General features: G+C 51.1%; 1 protein-coding gene across 1 annotated transcript in view; it reads left to right on the forward strand.

The window, feature by feature from the left end:
* The window catches only part of LOC122378485 (cilia- and flagella-associated protein 44-like), a 229,857-nt gene that overhangs the window by 14,143 nt on the left and 198,094 nt on the right, over positions 1-17,620 (forward strand). Inside the window, exons 11-13 of the mRNA XM_043359594.1 lie at positions 239-342; positions 515-677; positions 2,160-2,314. Coding sequence (XP_043215529.1) covers positions 239-342; positions 515-677; positions 2,160-2,314 — 422 coding nt within the window. The remainder of the gene's footprint in view (positions 1-238; positions 343-514; positions 678-2,159; positions 2,315-17,620) is intronic.

Consider the following 17,620-nt stretch of genomic DNA (forward strand, 5'->3'; position numbering starts at 1 on the left):
CGATCGTCTAGACAAAATCCTTAAAGCATGTAGGAATCGCCGCGCTCAGTTTCAGCACGTTAGCGCCAGGTCTTGTAATACGCCTGATGTCAGCGCCTAATGCTTTTGTAACCTCAATCCTCCGTATCAGTTTGCCGTGAGCTGTCAACCCCCACCAGTCCCAGCGCTGCCTCACTAATTTGGTCGCCGCGTGTGCGCCCTCACTGTGTCGGCCGGTGTGACGCCCTTCCCCGTGCAGGTGACGACGGTCACATCGCCGTCTTCAACTACCGGCGGCGGGAGCTGCTGGTGCGCAGCCGGTTCCCAGCCGGGGGCACCACACTCATCTGGCTCTCGGCCGAGGTGAGCTGCAACCTATCTGTCACACACAATGCATAGTCACTTGTCAGTCTGTCACACACATTTCATTGGACCTCACGCGGCCTCACATGCTACGCTACTTGATCGGCGAGTTTCTGTATGTAGTTACATGCAGCGCGGGATGCGCTGACTGTAGACGTCCACTCTGCGGCAGGTGTGCGGCAAGACGAGCCAGCTGCTGGCCGGGTTCGCCGACGGCTGCCTGCGCCTGGTGGAGCTGCACGCGGGCGCCAGGAAGGGCGCCTTCGGCCTCAGTCTGCTGTACGTCCAGAAGCCTCACACGGCGCCCATCACCGTCATGAAGCAGAGCCCCTCCGGTGAGTTGGTGGCCCTCTGCCCCCCCCACACGGCCCCTCCGGTGAAATGGCGGCCCTCTGCCCCCCACATGGCCCCTCCGGTGAAATGGCGGCCCTCTGCCCCCCCCCCCACACGGTCCCTCCGGTGAGTTGGCGGCCCTCTGCCCCCCACATGGGCCCTCCGGTGAGTTGGCGGCCCTCTCACCTGCATGGCAATGGGTGATGCATTGGCACTAGCCTGTTGTCAAAAGGGTCGGGGAGATGGGAGGTCCGTCCGAAAAGGAAAACCCTAGCTGCTCGGTAATGCAGCACGGGTCAGTGCCGTATGCCATAGCATTCGTACGACCAGAAGCGATGCAGACTGTAATGCTCGTCCAGTGACCTGACGTGCGAGGCTGAACTTCCTTGGCCCGACTGACTTCGCGACCCAAGCTCACCGTCGACTGTCCACAGTGACCCAGCGAAGCGGGCAGACCATCACCGCCCGACCCGAGCCGGGCAGACCATCACCGCCCGACCCGGGCAGACCACCGCCCGACGCGAGCCGGGTAGACCACCGCCCGACCCGACCCGGGCAGACCATCACCGCCCGACCCGGGCAGACCATCACCGCCCGACCCAACCCGGGCAGACCACCGCCCGACCCGACCCGGGCAGACCATCACCGCCCGACCCGGGCAGACCATCACCGCCCGAGCCGGGCAGACAATCACCGTCCGACGCGACCCGGGTAGACCACCGCCCGACCCGACCCGGGCAGACCATCACCCGTCGACCCGACCCGAGCAGACCACCGCCCGACGCGAGCCGGGCAGACCACCGCCCGACCCGACCCGGGCAGACCACCACCTGACCCGAGCCGGGCAGACCACCGCCTGACCTGACCCGGGCAGACCATCACCGCCCGACCCGAGCCGGGTAGACCACCGCCCGACCCGAGCCGGGCAGACCATCACCGCCCGACCCGGGCAGACCATCACCGCCTGACCCGACCCGGGCAGACAATCACCGCCCGACCCGACCCGGGCAGACAATCACCGCCCGACCCGACCCGGGCAGACCATCACCGCCCGACCCGAGCCGGGTAGACCACCGCCCGACCCGAGCCGGGTAGACCACCGCCCGACCCGAGCCGGCAGGGGCTGACTGATCCTATGACTGCCCGTGCCGACTGCTAGCTGACCCCAATGACCCAAACCTACCGCCGCGCCGGCTGCCGTGGCTCCTCCCGCAGTGGCCGGCTCTGTGACCGCCGGCTGCCGTGGCTGCTGCCGCAGTGGCCGGCTCTGACGGCCGGCTGCTGCCGCAGTGGCCGGCTCTGATCGCCGGCTGCCGTGGCTGCTGCCGCAGTGGCCGGCTCTGACCGCCGGCTGCTGCCGCAGTGGCCGGCTCTGACCGCCGGCTGCCGTGGCTTCTGCCGCAGTGACTGGCTCTGACCGCCGACTGCCGTGGCTGCTGGCTGCTGCCGCAGTGGCCGGCTCTGACGGCCGGCTGCTCCCGCAGGCCGGATGCTGGTGACGGCCTCTGACGACGGCACCGTGTGGTTTTTCTCACTGCTGATCGAGGAGGGCCAGTTCTCTGTGGCCCCGCTCGGGTTCGCCGTGTACGGAGAGCCCGGCGAGACCGTCACCGGCCTGGAGTTCGTGCCCGGCAGCGAGGTAAGGTGCGCCGCGCAGCCCGGCGGCTGCAGTGACCGCCCGCGCAGCCCGGCGGCTGCAGTGCCCGCCCGCGCAATGGACGGCTGCAGTGCCCGCCCGCGCAGTGGACGGCGCCGCGCCGACAGACGATATTGTGCTTTAGCTTTGTTTGTTTGGCTCTTTCTTATTATTCGATATATCAGTGTGAAGTATATCTTTCGATGTTTGAAATACAGAGGCAGGTGGAACATACTACACTGCATCCTTTTCCCGTCGATTTAAAAGTCAATATGAATTTTAAAATAACTAAGTCAATTCCAAATCAAAACAAGCCAAGTCCCATCGGAATAAGTTAATTCGAAAGTGAAATATTTATAAAAAATGCAAAAACGTCCGATTTTTTTTTTATCACCCTACATACATGCATACAACTGAATGAAGATAACTTTTTGCCTTAGCCTTAGGCCAAGTGCCAGGATAGATAGGAACCAGTAAAACGCCTTTTGGGGCGACTAACGGAGCGAGCGAGAGGGTGAGTCTTGCACGTGCGAAATTTCGACAGTGTTCATGTCTCATGCATTTTCATGTTCATGTGTTCATGTGTTAGGGGCATATTTACGTCTGGACAACGAGTTGCGTTGGAGAGGCCGGAAATAGTGGCGATTTCAGGACCGCAAGAATGGACCGTCATTGGAATGATTCTTTTTTTTAAACCGTGGACTGTTTTCGGCCGGAATTTAAAAGTAACTACAAAATATTTTGTAATTACGTTTTTACCAAGAATGAATGCCATCAGGGCTAAATTTTTACTTCTATTGCATTTTGTCAAGAAGCATATAGTGCTGTTATATAGCAGTTTTAGCGCGTTTGTTACAAAATATGAAGCGAATAAGTGTCAGTGTAATTCATCAGTGCCAGAAGTTAAAGGGACCCTCCCACCTTCAAAAAAGTTTATGAATTGGCATGAAAGTGATGTCGCTCGGTTCAGAAAGAACGAAAACGAATATCTACCAAATTTCACCGAAAAATATTCACCGGTTTTCAAGATATTAGACTTTTACTTTTGTTTACTTTTTTGGGATCTCCGCTGTTTCTAGCGACTTTATTTTAGAAGTGCGGCGTTTGCGGCAGATGTTGCGCGCAAATAGCATATACCACCGCGTGCTACAAAACGTTTTAGTCAAACATTTAAAAATCGTTAGATATTTGCGCTGACGTCACACATTCAGAGGGGTATTCCTAAGCATTAGCCCCTCTGAATCAAAATGCTGCAATTTTGAAATTCAATATTTCCGATTTAAGGCATCTCTCGATGTTGTGAGTGCCGAAACCGGTAATTGTGAGCCAGGGACCCCATTTTGGCTATCTCAACTCAAATCTAATGTTAAGGTGGGAGGGTCCCTTTAACTTGAGGGGAAGCTATGCTAATTGCTCTTGTCCATCCACTAAAATTTATTAAATATTTTGCTTTGTGTATTCGAAATGGAGAGGGAACTATTTCATTTGTGCCTTCATGTCAGAATTGAAGGTGGATCATTAAATTTTCAACGCAGTTTACAAACAAGCATTTGGTCTCTCATATCAATTAAATATATAAGCAGTGGCTAAGAAAAGGTTGATCAATCCTGAAGTTCAGTCATCGTACCTCAACTTGGCTGCAAGATCCCCCAAGGACAGAGGATATATTGTATACATGTCCTGTACATCAAAACAAACAAGCATTTGGTCTTTCTCATATATAAGCAGTGGCTAAGAAAAGGTTGATCAATCCTGAAGTTAAGTCATCGTACCTCAACTTGGCAGCAAGATCCCCCAAGGACAGAAGATATATTGTATACCTGTCCTGTTAATCAAAACATTTTTGTGCCTGCAAAGGCTTAAGTTATCTGTGGTGTGTTCGGAGTTAGGCCATATGGCCGTTTTTGTTGTATGTTTATGTGGAGATTGAATATAACTGTGACCCTGTGCTTGTTTGTATACTTACTATGGTCAAACAGGGAACAGCACATTCACATAACATACTCACCTAGCACCTAACTCATAGCTGTACCCTGCAGGATCTGTACTTGTTCATGTCTTGAGCATTAACAAAGCACTAAAGTAGCCTAGTAATCATTTCCCACATTTTCTGAGCATCTAACATGACATACAGCAGTGCAGAGCAGCTTCAGAGAAGAAACACTTTAAATGCACAGACTCACAGCAGCCACCCAATGAGCCAGTTCCTCAGTTGACTGTTTCCCTGGATGCAGCTTGGCAATGTGAGCTAACTTTTGGCAAGTTGAAGGTTAGCAGGTAAGATTGAGTTAGGGTGAGTACCTACCTATAACTGGGTGCTACTGCTATGCAGGTCTTGGGTAGGCTGCAAATATGTGTGATGATTGAGGTTAGGTCAGCTGTCAGGTTAGTCAGGAGTATGCTCATTGCTCAGGTCACATTTTTATGGACACTTGGCAAATTAAAAAACTAACAATCTAATCTAAGCTAACCCGACTAAACATACACAACTACTGACTATAGGAACTAAGCACCTACCTACTTGTGCCTACATCTCATACCATGTAAAAATAGAGTTCCTTGGTGGAAGATTACCCTCAGTACTTTTTATCCCAGCCCTGTGAAGAAAACTAATACTTCTAAGCTCTGAGTCACTGCTGGCCATCCACAGGAAGAAACGCTGAGACTGAAAGCTTTGCCATTGTATATTGGACCAATAATCACTATCACGAATGACTATGAACACATTATATGATCACATCGTTGCATGGATTGTCACATTGACAATTCTACTACAATCCTTTTTTCAAGAAATACATTGATGATTAACATCAAAATCAACATAAAGTGGATTTAGTGATCCAAGCTTTCTCCTCCAGTAGCAATGGAATGATCGCATGTTTCATTTGCCAGACACTGAGTACCTGATGCACATTACAATCTGCATAGCATGAAGCATCTTGATCTAAGCTGCCCAAGTCCATTCATTCTAGATCTTTAACTTGAAAGTTAGCACTAATTTATCTTGCTGTTGTAAGTTATCATTCAATATCCATACCAATACATCAATATGCGCTCATCAGTCAACATTTTCTGGCATGATCCTGCTCAGCGTGCTCTTCAGTAGGTATTGCTCCAAGGTCTGCAATATTATAGCTTGTTTTTGGCCAATAAGCTCTTTTAATTTTACTTTTTCTTGCTGATATATGAGCCCGATCACCTTGCGTTTATCAACCAAAATTTCATAATCAACTTGATATTGATATTGCTCAGGAGTCAGGACCTCTGTCAGCCTCCTGGATACTTCGGATTGTTTTCAGTCAACATGCTTCTTAAATATGATATAAGTCAATATTCAAAACATCCAACAAAACGACGTACAAGAGTAAGAAAACCACCAGATAAACTAAAAAATGGCCTTGGAACAGAGCCAAGTGGTGCTCCATTTGTTTGTTTACAGTGATTGTAGTGCTGATGTATTTTTAGGACTCTGAACGTCGGCTTATAAAAAATGAAACGTTTTTACAAAAGTTGTAAGGCAAGTAATATTTATCTGAAAGAACTAAAATATTCAAAAGCCAAACACTATGAAATACATGAATCGGAACGAAAAAGTAACCCAAAAATCCAGCCTAATCACCGGCTCCTAAAACTGCAACAAAATCAGCACTTTTCCCCGCAACTCGTTGTCCAGACGTAAATATGCGTGTTAGGGTGCTGCTGCACGTGCACATTTTCAGGGGTCACCTTCTTATCTCGAAAACGGCTGAACCGATTGCGTTCAGATTTGGTACACAGGGACCAGTTACTGGGGTGCCGTGAAAAGTCAGTTGGGACCCATTTTGCACGTGCGCACAGGGGTGTCGTTTTCCGAAAATGATTGGTAGGGCCCAAAGGCGGCGGCCGGCCACATGTGGCGGGGCTTAAAAGGTAGGGTACCCCCAAATCTGCCTTTCTCATCGGATTTCGGCCACTTATTTTTTTCGCCCTGGTCATTGACAAGACAAACCAGAATCTTAAAAAAAAACATTTTGGAAGTCTAGGTCCTCAACGAGCTCCATGCACAAAACGTGCAGTTAAATAGGCAGTTATAATAGTGTCGGAGGAATGCACGCCATTCTGAAAGAGGCCCACGCCGACTTAAAAGCACGGCTGTGCTGAAAGGGGCCAGGGACGGTTTTGATGGCCCAAGCCGAATTAAAAAGACGGCTACGGGGCCAGGAACGGCTTTGAAGGCCCACGCCAATCGCAGGGTTCGACAACTAACGAGGTCTCGAAACACCACGATAGTTAGAAAGACCTGCTTGCCAAAATAAAAGGATGACGGTACAAGCCGGCATTCAGAAAGTAACATGCCCGACCATGAAGAAGCAGAGAGATACGTCATCGACTTATTAGACAAAAAAGTTCATTTATTCAAATAACCACCGCTAAGACAAACACATTTCGCGCAGCGCTTCGGCCTTCGGGAGAGCCCTCATAGTCTCCATAATCAATTGGGTTTTGGACCCATTCCACGTCCAAGACGGCTGCTTTAGTCTCCCTGCAGTCAGCGAAGCTGCCACTGCTAATTTCCTTATGTTGGGGAAGAGGTGGCAACCAGAGGGTGCAGGGTTCGGAAAAAAGTGGATGCGACAACAACTCGAAGCCACATTTCATCACTTAACTTATCGTCACCCTGCGCAAGTACGCAGGTGCGTGGCCGTGGATCAGTTGCACACTTTGTCAGCTTCCCTATAGCCTCTCCTCGATGTCTATCGAATGGACGCACATCATCAATTGTGCGCCCCTGTTTTAGAAAGTTGACAAGCAGAGCCCCGTCGGCATACCAAAATGTAACCACTATCACTTTGCCGACTAACTTCAACTCGTACCACTCATTTGGTGGCCGTTACTCGGTGTGCACTGTGCTTCCACTTGCGCAACTCGGCACGGTGTCCCTTAGTGTCAACGTGTGACGCCCACAATTCTTTTACGGTGACAAGTCAATGATATCTTCTAGATATTCGATAAGGGGCCAAACACCCCGCTAAGCCTCCTTTCGAGCTTGCCTTTTCTCAGCAGTGTCAGCAAACGGGGGATACATCTTGCAGAGATCTTAAACATAGCATGATAGATTCCAGTGGCGTAGCCAAGTGGGGGGGGGGGGGCACAGGGGGCGCGTGCCCCTCCCATCGGGTCCAGGGGGCCCTTCGGGTCCCTGCGGCGCCAATCGGCCGCTGAGGGTCCACGCTGGCCATATTTCGTCTCAAAGGGACCCCACAGGGCTCGTCAGAGCATCTCATGGGCCCCTAAGTGGCGTATTAAGATCTTCGTAAGTGCCCCACGCCGGCTTCTTAGAGCCCTTGTCACCAGTTAAGGCCCTAAGAGGCCGCCAAGGGCCCCTTACCAGCCTGCCCCTCACGGTCTCTGAGAATCTCTTGCTGGCCTCTGAGGGCCCATTGGTGGCCTTGGCTCTGAGGGCGCGTTGGTGGCCTCGGCTCTGAGGGCCTATCGGTGGCCTCTGAGGGCCCTTACCGGCCTATTAGGAGCCGGCTCTACGAGCTGCATGCCCGCCTGTGATGGTCCAACACCAATTCTCTTAGGGCCCCAATAACTGTGAGGAGTGTCTCTGATAGCCCACACCGGCGTTTCTGAGAGCCCACGCCGGCGTTTCTGAGGCCCCTTCTCCCCCAGTTCTGAGGGTCTTCATCAGAGGCTCCTAAGGCCCTACACCAGCGACTGTGACGGCTCCACTGAGTCCACACTGGTGACTGAGGGTCCCAGTGGCGTCTGAGAATACTATTCCGGTCTAAAGGGACCCCTCGGCGCTCCTGAAGGCACCACCGACCTCTGAGGTCCCCTTGTCGTCCTATGAAAGGCCCGCACCAGCACTCAGCTCAGCAGCTCTAAGGGTCCCACGCATATCTGTGATGGCCATAAACCAGTGTATCTGAGGGCCCCGAAACGGCGCTTAAGAGGGCCCTCACCGGCGACTGTGCAGGTCCCACTCCGGCGCCTCTGAAAGCCCCACACATATGCATCTGACGGACACCCACCAGTGACTTTTGCGTGGCCCACACCGGCAATTCTGAGGATCCCACCGGAGTCTGAGAGTACCGTGCCGTTCTCTAAGGACCCCACTGAACTTCTGAAGGTGCTGCCGGCCTCTGAAGACCCTTTGCCGGCCTGAGGAGTGAGGACACCTTGCCTTTCCCTAAGAATCCCCTGCCGGCTTGCGAAGGGTTCGCGACAGCAGCTCCTACGGCCCACAGGCCACACACATCTGTGACGAATGTACATATATGCTTATTTGCTTATCTGTTTATTTTGATTTTTTTTACCAAGTAACAAAAGATTGGTAGAGCTCAGCGAACACTGGTAGGGCCCAAATAAACATTGGTAGGGCTCGGGCCCTACCAGGCCTATACAAAACGACGCCCCTGCGTGCGCATGCGCATTGCGCAGAGTGCCGCTTCCAGATCTCGATGACGACTGGCCACTGGGCCGATTACGCCCAAATTTGGCACACTGCCTTAGACCGTTAGAATGGTGCCGTGCACAAGTCAGTTGGAAGTATCCCCTTCAAATTCCGCACGTGCAAGGCTCACCCTCTCGCTTGCTCGATGTCGCCCCAAATGGCGTCTTTTACTGGTGAGCTATGCCATTTTTGTGAAACGTGACTAAAAGAAGAAGAAAAACACATTTCGTTCGTGAGTTTCTTTACTTTAACAAAGGGATGGCTTTCATGAAGGTTTTCTCTAATTTCATACTCAATGAACCCCCCCCCCCCCAAAAAAAAGGTAGTGCTTTCAGGACTTAAAGTGAATTTAACTTGCAACTAACTTATTCCATTTTTAATTCGATTTGAATAGTGGGTAATAATTTGAAGTTGACTAGTTTTAGTTTGAAATTGTCTTATTTTAACCCTCGCATGTGTAGAGGGGAGGGGGTCGGATGGACCCCCCCCCCCATTGGATTTTCGCGAATAACGTTTGCACAAAAATGCCCCAGGTATGGGGCACTTTCGTGCGAGGGGTGGGCACATCCGTGCACTCTGCAAAGTTCGAGGAATTGCCGGGCATTACCAGAAAGTTACGAAAAGAAATTAGCAGGGGCCATTTCACTCGATACCTTTCGACAAGAATGTATTGCACAGCAAAGGTAGAAAGAATGGGCTGGCCAACAAGAATGTGCCAACTGCCGGCCATCGACCCGCCTCCGTAACCTCGCCAAGGTCGCGTGAATTACTTGTCACGACGTCGCAAGTAGCCGAGACTGAGTCAGGCGAGAGTCATAAGTGAAACTTACGACAGATAAAAGTATAAATCGCAAAAACTTTAACCCTCGCCCGTCGCCGGCACAGGGGTTGATGCAACCCCCACCTAAGGTTTTTCGCGAATAACTCGCGTAAAAAGCGGCCGATCGCGACGAAACTTTCAGTACCCTCGCATTGATCAATTGTACACCTACCCTGAAATTTTCATGACCCTGACTCAAATGACCTTTGACCTGTGACCAAAGTAGAATAAATTTTATTTCACATTACTGTATGCCTGGCCTATTCAAATACATTAGCCAGAGGGGTGTGGTAATAACTGGTGTAAGCAAATTGACCACGGTCAAAAACGAATTACCTACCAAGTCAACATTTTGGGATGGCCTCGTTCAAAAAACGGCTAAGAGCTTCGGTCTAGACAATTATTTTATCGTTGGCATACAGTAAAATACATACCAAACTCGGCCGGTGATAAATTTTCAAGACCTCAGTCCTTACTGATTTTTGAACTCGGCCTTCGGCCTCGTTCAAAAATTCAGTAAGGACCTCGGTCTTGAAAATTTATTTACACCGGCCTCGTTCAGTATTATATATTACCACAGGGTACATTTCGATGACACAGTAAGTAGGCACTACCACCCGTCAGTGCTTTGGTTTTGCACCAAATATTTCGCCCCATGGAACCTCGAAGTCGCTTGGGGCTAGCTTTCTCCCATTCTCGATGAGCTGGCCAAATACACTGGATTTTGATGAAGAAGCCGGTGGAGCTACTTCTCCGTCTACGGCTGAGTCAGTCTCTTCTGCCGCGCCAGATGTGCGTCCTGCGACGCACCCAACGTGATGGGGACCAGCGTCAGGAGGGGCTGTGGCGAGGATAGCGGCGGAGTTTCCCCGGATGATCGCTATCGAGACTCTTTGTAGAAGCCAGGACACTTCTCTGGGGTCCTTAGTCGCCGCAGAAATCCGACCGCCGATATCCCGGAGCAGCTTTGACCCTGCTTCTGCGGGCGCCGGTAGTCTCCACTGCTACTGGAGTGAAGATGTAGCGGTCTGCAAGACTGGCGTAGCGCATGCGCTTCAGGTTCTCGGCGGCGGCTGCAGCTGCGCCGGGATCCACTGCACACTTCACCACGTGTGACTCAGCAAACGAGTCAACGCATGTGGCGTCCCATGTGAGGCTTCGACCGGCACTGAAGGGGAACGTTGTCAGTCCGTCGGGGCGCCTTCCATCTCCTCTGTCCAGCCCCACAGGTTCTAAGATCGATGGTACGCCAGCGCTTGCCAGTGCTCGTTTAAAGGGACAGTATCACCATTTTGACGAAATTTGACATTGCATAGGCCCCACCTTTCTGGTCCGGGAACTGAAGACCGATCCTCGAAGCTCCACACCGTTATCCCGCTATCGCCGTCAAAGTACGAAAGGTGTACTACACTTTGAATCGTGCTTCACTATCTTCACTGTTTAAATGTTTGCGCCGTTTTGAATTGACCGCCAGTAATGAAACTTTTACCCTGGTCATTTCATCAAATTTTATAAAGCCAAAACGTTTTTCGCACTTATTCATCACCGTCATTAAATAGTCGTAGGCAATTTCCGCTGTTTCCTTCGGATTCTAGCGGCTCAACAAAGGAATTCCTCCAGCTTGAATCACAATCTCCCTCCAATGTATGACGTATATGTATGACGTCATCTGATCTGCAAAAAGTACTTCACATTTGCTTCAAGTACGAGAATATTGTCACGTAATATCTTCTGGGCAATACCTAATGCTGCCTTTCCCTAACGACAACTCAATCAGAAGAGCGGCCGCGTAAGCGTAGCGTCAATAATGTATTATCTGCGCCAGTTCTGTAGCAATTTCGCAGGCTTCCAAAGTGGCGGCCATGCTTGTAGTGGTGGTTCGCTCATGAAAATGACTCGCTCATGAAAAAATATTTTTCACCGAGTTCGGTCCTCAAACTATGTTTTTCTGATTCAGAAAAATAAGAAATGCTAGTAAAAAAAATCAGCTCCATACATTGATTTTTTTTCGATGATACTGTCCCTTTAATGACGTCATTTAGGGCTGCGTGCCGTGGGAAGCGACCGGCGCTCTTCTTACATGATAGGCCGTGGTGTCCCAGCCTGTCCACAGAGCATCCACATAGCTTGCATTGGTGGGGCTCACAGATGGGCAGGCCTAGTCGGACGGCTACCGCTATACGAATGGTCTCATCATCAATGTACAGTCCCAGGTTGGGGATTGGAGGTGCTTGCAGCCAGGCTGCAGTATGCGGCATACAAGCAGCACCGAGACGAGCGCGATGTATCTGATTCGCTCCGGCGATCAGGCGGTTAGCGGTGACAGTTGACGCGATGTCATCCCAGGTCTTTTGGAGGCTGGCTGCCGGGCGTTCTGGAACAGTCTCGATGCCAGTTGGCAGTTGCAGCCATGAACTGCTCCGTGGGCCCGTGGCTGGTTGCAGTGCCGCTGGCTCAGGGCCCGTGAAGGTTAAAGGGCAGATAGATAAGACCAGCGGTGCTGCAGCGGTGAGAGACGACAAGTAGCAGGGCAGAGCGAGAGCGTGCACGGAGCGCACGCCGAGCCCGCCATGCCTCTGGGGCAGTGCAGCCTGCTCCCAGGCCTCGTCTGTCAGTGCCACGTTACCAACTTCCTGGAGCGTGAGGCGAACTGTGCTGTCGATTCGGGATAGCTCTGCAGGCTCCCGATAGGCTGGCGATGAACGTAGGAGATATTGTACTCGCGGGGCAGCTACGTACTTCGATAAGAAGAACAGAGCTGTGTGCCGATCGAGGAGGCGGAGTCGACTGCACAGCAGTTTGATAGTCGTGTGGGCTGATCTGACAGAGTCGCCAAGCCCAGCCTCGTGTAGCGGTGAGCCGAGCAGTGAGCTGTTCAGGAGGGGTGGTTTTGATGCCGGCGAGGACTGACGAGATGGTGCTGATGACGCTCTGGCCTTCGGCTGGAGCGCCACCGATGGTGGTTAGCTCGCACTTTGATTTGTTTAGTTCTAGGCCGAGCTTTGGAAGTTCGGTACATAGAGTTCTAAGGTCTTCCTCCACTGTTTCCACTGGTCCTGCAATTGTGGCATCATCCAAGTACCATAGGTTCAATGGAGACTTCAGGGATCGCGCGCAGCCATCCACCACCAGAGCGAAGAAGGCTGGACCCAGTGGGTCACCCTGTTGGACTCCACAGCTGGACATGATGACGTGATCTCCGAAGTGGAGCGGCGATGGAGCGCTGTAGGCTTGATAGGCAAGCGGGTATACCTCTGGGCAACGAGTTCGTACCGCATTCAGCATCTGGTCTCTTCTGACCGTGTTGAAGGCATTGGATATGTCCACTTTGATAACCGCTGTCGGGACTGACACATCAGAAGTGAGCACCTCACGAGTGGTGTGGACAGCCGCCTCGCAGCCGAGGGGTGTGCCAACACCCAGCTGAACTGGTCTCAGCTCTGGGCCGATGATGCTGGCCATGTGATGGGCTGCCATGCGACTAGCCAGTCGGCGGTAGACACTACCGATAGCTATGGATCTCAGCCCTCCATCCTTCTTCCTTAGGGCGCAGAGTGTGGCTCCGAAGAAGCTGTCCCGGGCATGATCCGGTACAGCACCTCTGAGGGTCATGTTGATAAGATTCGTGATGGATTTTAGGAGCCGTCTTCCTGGCTCGGTGGCTTCTGCCGAGGTGAGCTGCTTTAGGTGCATGGGTCGTATTCCGTCCAGACCGGCTGCAGATCCCGGTGGCATGGTCCTGATGGCAGCCTGAACCTGCTCCTCGGTGACGGTGAGGATAGGCAAGTCCGACGTGTTGGGTGCAGGAGGGAGGACCTCGTCGGCGGGCACTGGTGGATGTTTCTGTTGCAGAACACTCAAGACCTCGGGAGAAGCCTGAGTGAACTCTTCGGTAGACGTAAGGATGCGGAGAACGCCTTTGATGTCTTTATCTGCGCATTTCCCATGGACTCTGCGAGCAACCGAATCATCACCGGTCTCGCGACCAGGCTGAGTTGACGTCATAGATGTCAGCCGTGCAGGTGGAGGACACGACTGGTGGTTAGCGTTGATGTCATTGATTTGCTGCTTGATAGCGCTGACGATGGAAGACCGTCTGCCCTTGTTGGGTGCTCGAAGAACCACAAAAGCGAAAGACAGAAATCGCGACCATGTTTCAAGGCTGGATTCTGATAGAGCTGTGTCTATGATGGAGGATAGGTCCCGATAGGACATCTGCGACAGAGGCACGAGCTGCCTTGGGAATCCGCTTCACGACAGGACAAGAATCACGCAGTTTTGCCAGTCTTGAATGTAGTTCTGTAGGCGTAGAGCCCGCGGGGGACGGTGACGGTCGTGTACCTTGTGTAATGGTATGCTGTGAGAGCTGCAATCCGAGGTTGACATGGTCTGAGCGACAGTTCCGGCAGTGCCAGACCGGCAGTGTCTGCGCTTCTTTGACCTTCAGGCCTGCGCACGTAGTGTGCCATCGCGTGCCACATGCGGAACAGAGGATGGCCGCCTTCCTGGCCGATAGGCTGGTACAGCCTCCACAGCTGCCCGCAGACTGAGAGCCCGAGCTTGGAGGCCCGCTGACATCGGCTTCTGAGAAGGCGCAGGCCATGCTTTCCTTTGAATTGCGAACGCTGTGTCGTTGGCGTATTTCTCGGACAGTCCATGAAAAGGATCATTCGTGATCATCTCTAGGTGGAGGCCGATCTGTTTGCATGTATTTATCTTCATTTGTTTCTGCCGAAGTGGCAAGTGGCAGTGCATTGAAATTAACTGATAATACGCTTTGATGATACGCACGAGAATAACCGTCAAAAATCAAGAACACGTGAAAAGTTCAGGCAGGCTAAATTATTACGTTTGGGCGCAGAATATTACATTTTTTAACTGCTTAAACCTATCCAACCGCTCACAGTTTTAATTAGCAGTAAGTATCTGGATGATCTACATTAAATTACGAACATACGGTACATATTTTTACCGCATGACACATCCTATTTTAGGTAAAATACACCAAATCACGGAGCACTGTCAAACACGTCTAACCCAACTATTCTTCACAACCTGTGACCTCTTTTCCGAGACCATGTTTGGCCGGAATCGCGATTCGGTGTATGTCGGCTCGGCCCCCGGTCGACAGACATGGTAGCCCAAATCTAGTCGGATATGAAAATTCTTCAAAATCCATAGGCTTTAATGCTAAATTGACTATATTTGAGAGGGTTTTATGAAGATACATGACCAGATACAGAAAAAAGCGAGATGCTATCTTGTAGATTAAATCGTCTACTGTCTGCGACTTTTGAAGTGTTTTTCAATCTGAGGTACGGAAATCGTGTTCCCAAGAGACTGAAAGTAGCCATGCTTTACATTAGACCCAATGGCAAAAATTCGGAATCTGACGAAATTGGCCATTTTTACGTCTGATTTATGAAAATTCTAGACAGGGTATATAAAAACCCGAGATGCTATCAGGTGGGAAATTTCATTGTCTATTACCGCTTTTTGAAGTGTTTTTCGATCTGAGACCGGCAAATCGTGTTCCCAAGAGACTGAAAGTAACCCTGTTCTACAGCAAGACTATGGCAGAATTCTAATATTTGCTGGAAGATATCTTAGGTGATAATAACCTTACTACTAATTGCAATGCTTCATTGGAAAGCTCAACACTGGCACTGTCATCGGTCTTTGCATTGCTATTTCACAGAACAACAAAAAATAACGTTTTGAAGCCTTTGAATATTGAATTACTTTTCATCGACGGGCTCGATCCCCATCACCACCAACAATTTTCCGGGAAGTCAGGATTTTAGAGATATTTAAGCAGAATTGCAGAGCTGTGTTAATACCACGGCACTTACCCAGTAAACATGCCGACGTCGGCCGACGTCGGGGTGACGTCGGCAACTCGGCATCGGCATGCCGACGTCGGCCCGACGTCGGTCCAACCTCGGCACGACGTCGGCTGGATGTCGGATATGCCCGCATGTTCCGACGTCCTGCCGAGGCCCAGCCGACGTCGGGCCGACGTCGGACCGAGATCAATTGCTGAGGTCCAGCCGACGTCGGGGCGACGTCGGACCGAAATCGGCCGCTGTTTGGACCGTTAAAATAATATAAAATACATGTTTCATGCTTCATAAAGAGCTTCTGTATTCAAAATATCCTCAGGAAACTCAAATCTTCCTCCACGCCGCAACCCCCTGATCCGGACTGGACGGGAAACTTTATCCCATTTGGGATTGCCCGTAAGCCGAGCTCGCCCGTAGCCGGGAGCGGTGAGTGCTTGGGGGCTGCTCGGCCTATCCTTTGGTCAGGCTCAGCCCCGGCAACTCACCAGGGCCGGGCTCAGTTCATATAGAAAGGCCAGTCGGCAAATGTCACTTTGCCAAAGTGCCACTTATCAAAGGGACACTTTGGGAAACGTTGGTGAATGGTGCAGGTGTGTAAGAGTGGCTATATTAATCCATTGTGGGGTCGCCCTTTCCAATAAGTGTCACGTAACAGCAATGGGACCAGGGACTCTATATGAACTGGACCCAGGGTGCTCGCCAAGAAGACCAATGTCTCCATCCTATGATCCTTCAGGCTCTGAAATGGTCTTGTCAGACCGAAAGGGCATAACCCAACAAAACAAACCAAATTCGTTAGCTGGCTGCGTGGTGTAGTGGTTAGCGCACTAACCTCGCGTTCGAATGACACGGGGTTCGAATCCCATCGCACGGCTGATGCTTTTGGCGTGTTGTCCCAGTAAACATGCCGACGTCGGCGACTGGGGGGCTCGAATCCCGCCGCCGGTTGATACTTTTGGCGCGTTGTCCCAATAAACATGCCGACGTCGGCCCCGTCGGTCCAACGACAAACGATCTCGTCAACCTCAGCAAACGATCTCGGCCCGACGTCGGCTCGACGTCGGCTGGACTTCGGCTGGACGTCGGAACATGCGGGCATATCCGACGTCCAGCCGATGTCGGGCCGAGGTTGGACCGACGTTTGGCCGACGTCGGGCCGAGCCTCGGCCCGACGTCGGGCCGACGTGGTCATGTTTACTGGGTTAAATACGCATTTTAAGAAAGCTGTTTTTTCAGCATGAGTTAGGTCTCAGAAACAGCAACATGTCCATAAAATGAGGAAAAATAAGTGCAAATGATCGCGCAAGAGAGTATCCTTAGCTCCCTAGCAACCACCTAGCAACGTAAGGCAAAATAGTAAACAACTCCTGTTGATATCAGGTACTCAGCCTTGGAAGCACAGTAGACGGTCACCATACTGGGCTTCATACTGAATTTTGCATACCAGAATGGATGTTTCCAACTAAAATTATTTTTTAGCGAAATTTATATTTGTTGCCCTACTATTTTTCGTAAAACCGAGATATACAAACTTAATGATATCAAAAATAATATTGTGATAATGAAAACCGCCATATAAAACAAGATAATTGCTAAGATCATGCCTACTAAACTTGGTCCTACCCCCTAATTCAATATACCCTGTGTCGGCTCGCATTAGGCGCGCGTTTGCAAGCTTTTCGTGGTTTCAAACGTTCAAACATGTGATTTGATGTTGCTCCCATACATTAGGGTGGGTGTCAAGGTCACCTGAAGGTCAGGTCAGGTCATTGACCTTTGGTGACCTCGGGTGACCTCGGTTCACCCTTTCAAGTTTTGCATGTTTCTAGGCTAGTTTTTGGAGCTGAATTCGAATTTAACAAACCATTTAAACATTTACGAAGTAGTTTTAGTGCCTTCGTAACATGTTACGAAGCTGTGAGAGGCGGTTGACACGTATTACGAATACCCGTCACAACCCCTACCGGTTGACCTGACCTGACCTGACCCGACCTGGTCTAAATGCTTAAAGACATCATCTCGGATCAAAACTAACACGATATTCGTGATCGGCACCCCGGAAAACCACATAGCAGCCACACTTTACGACTTTCTAACAGGTCCCGATTTTCCCGGTTTTCGGGTCACTGACCTGACCTGGAAGGTCACCCGATGACCTAGGACCTTAAAATTGGGTAGCATCGGCTTCCTCTCGTGACGGGCAACAC

Source organism: Amphibalanus amphitrite, unplaced genomic scaffold (genome assembly GCF_019059575.1).
Source record: "Amphibalanus amphitrite isolate SeventyFive unplaced genomic scaffold, NRLGWU_Aamphi_draft 000060F_arrow, whole genome shotgun sequence".
In the NCBI taxonomy this organism is placed as follows: Eukaryota; Metazoa; Arthropoda; class Thecostraca; order Balanomorpha; family Balanidae; genus Amphibalanus; species Amphibalanus amphitrite.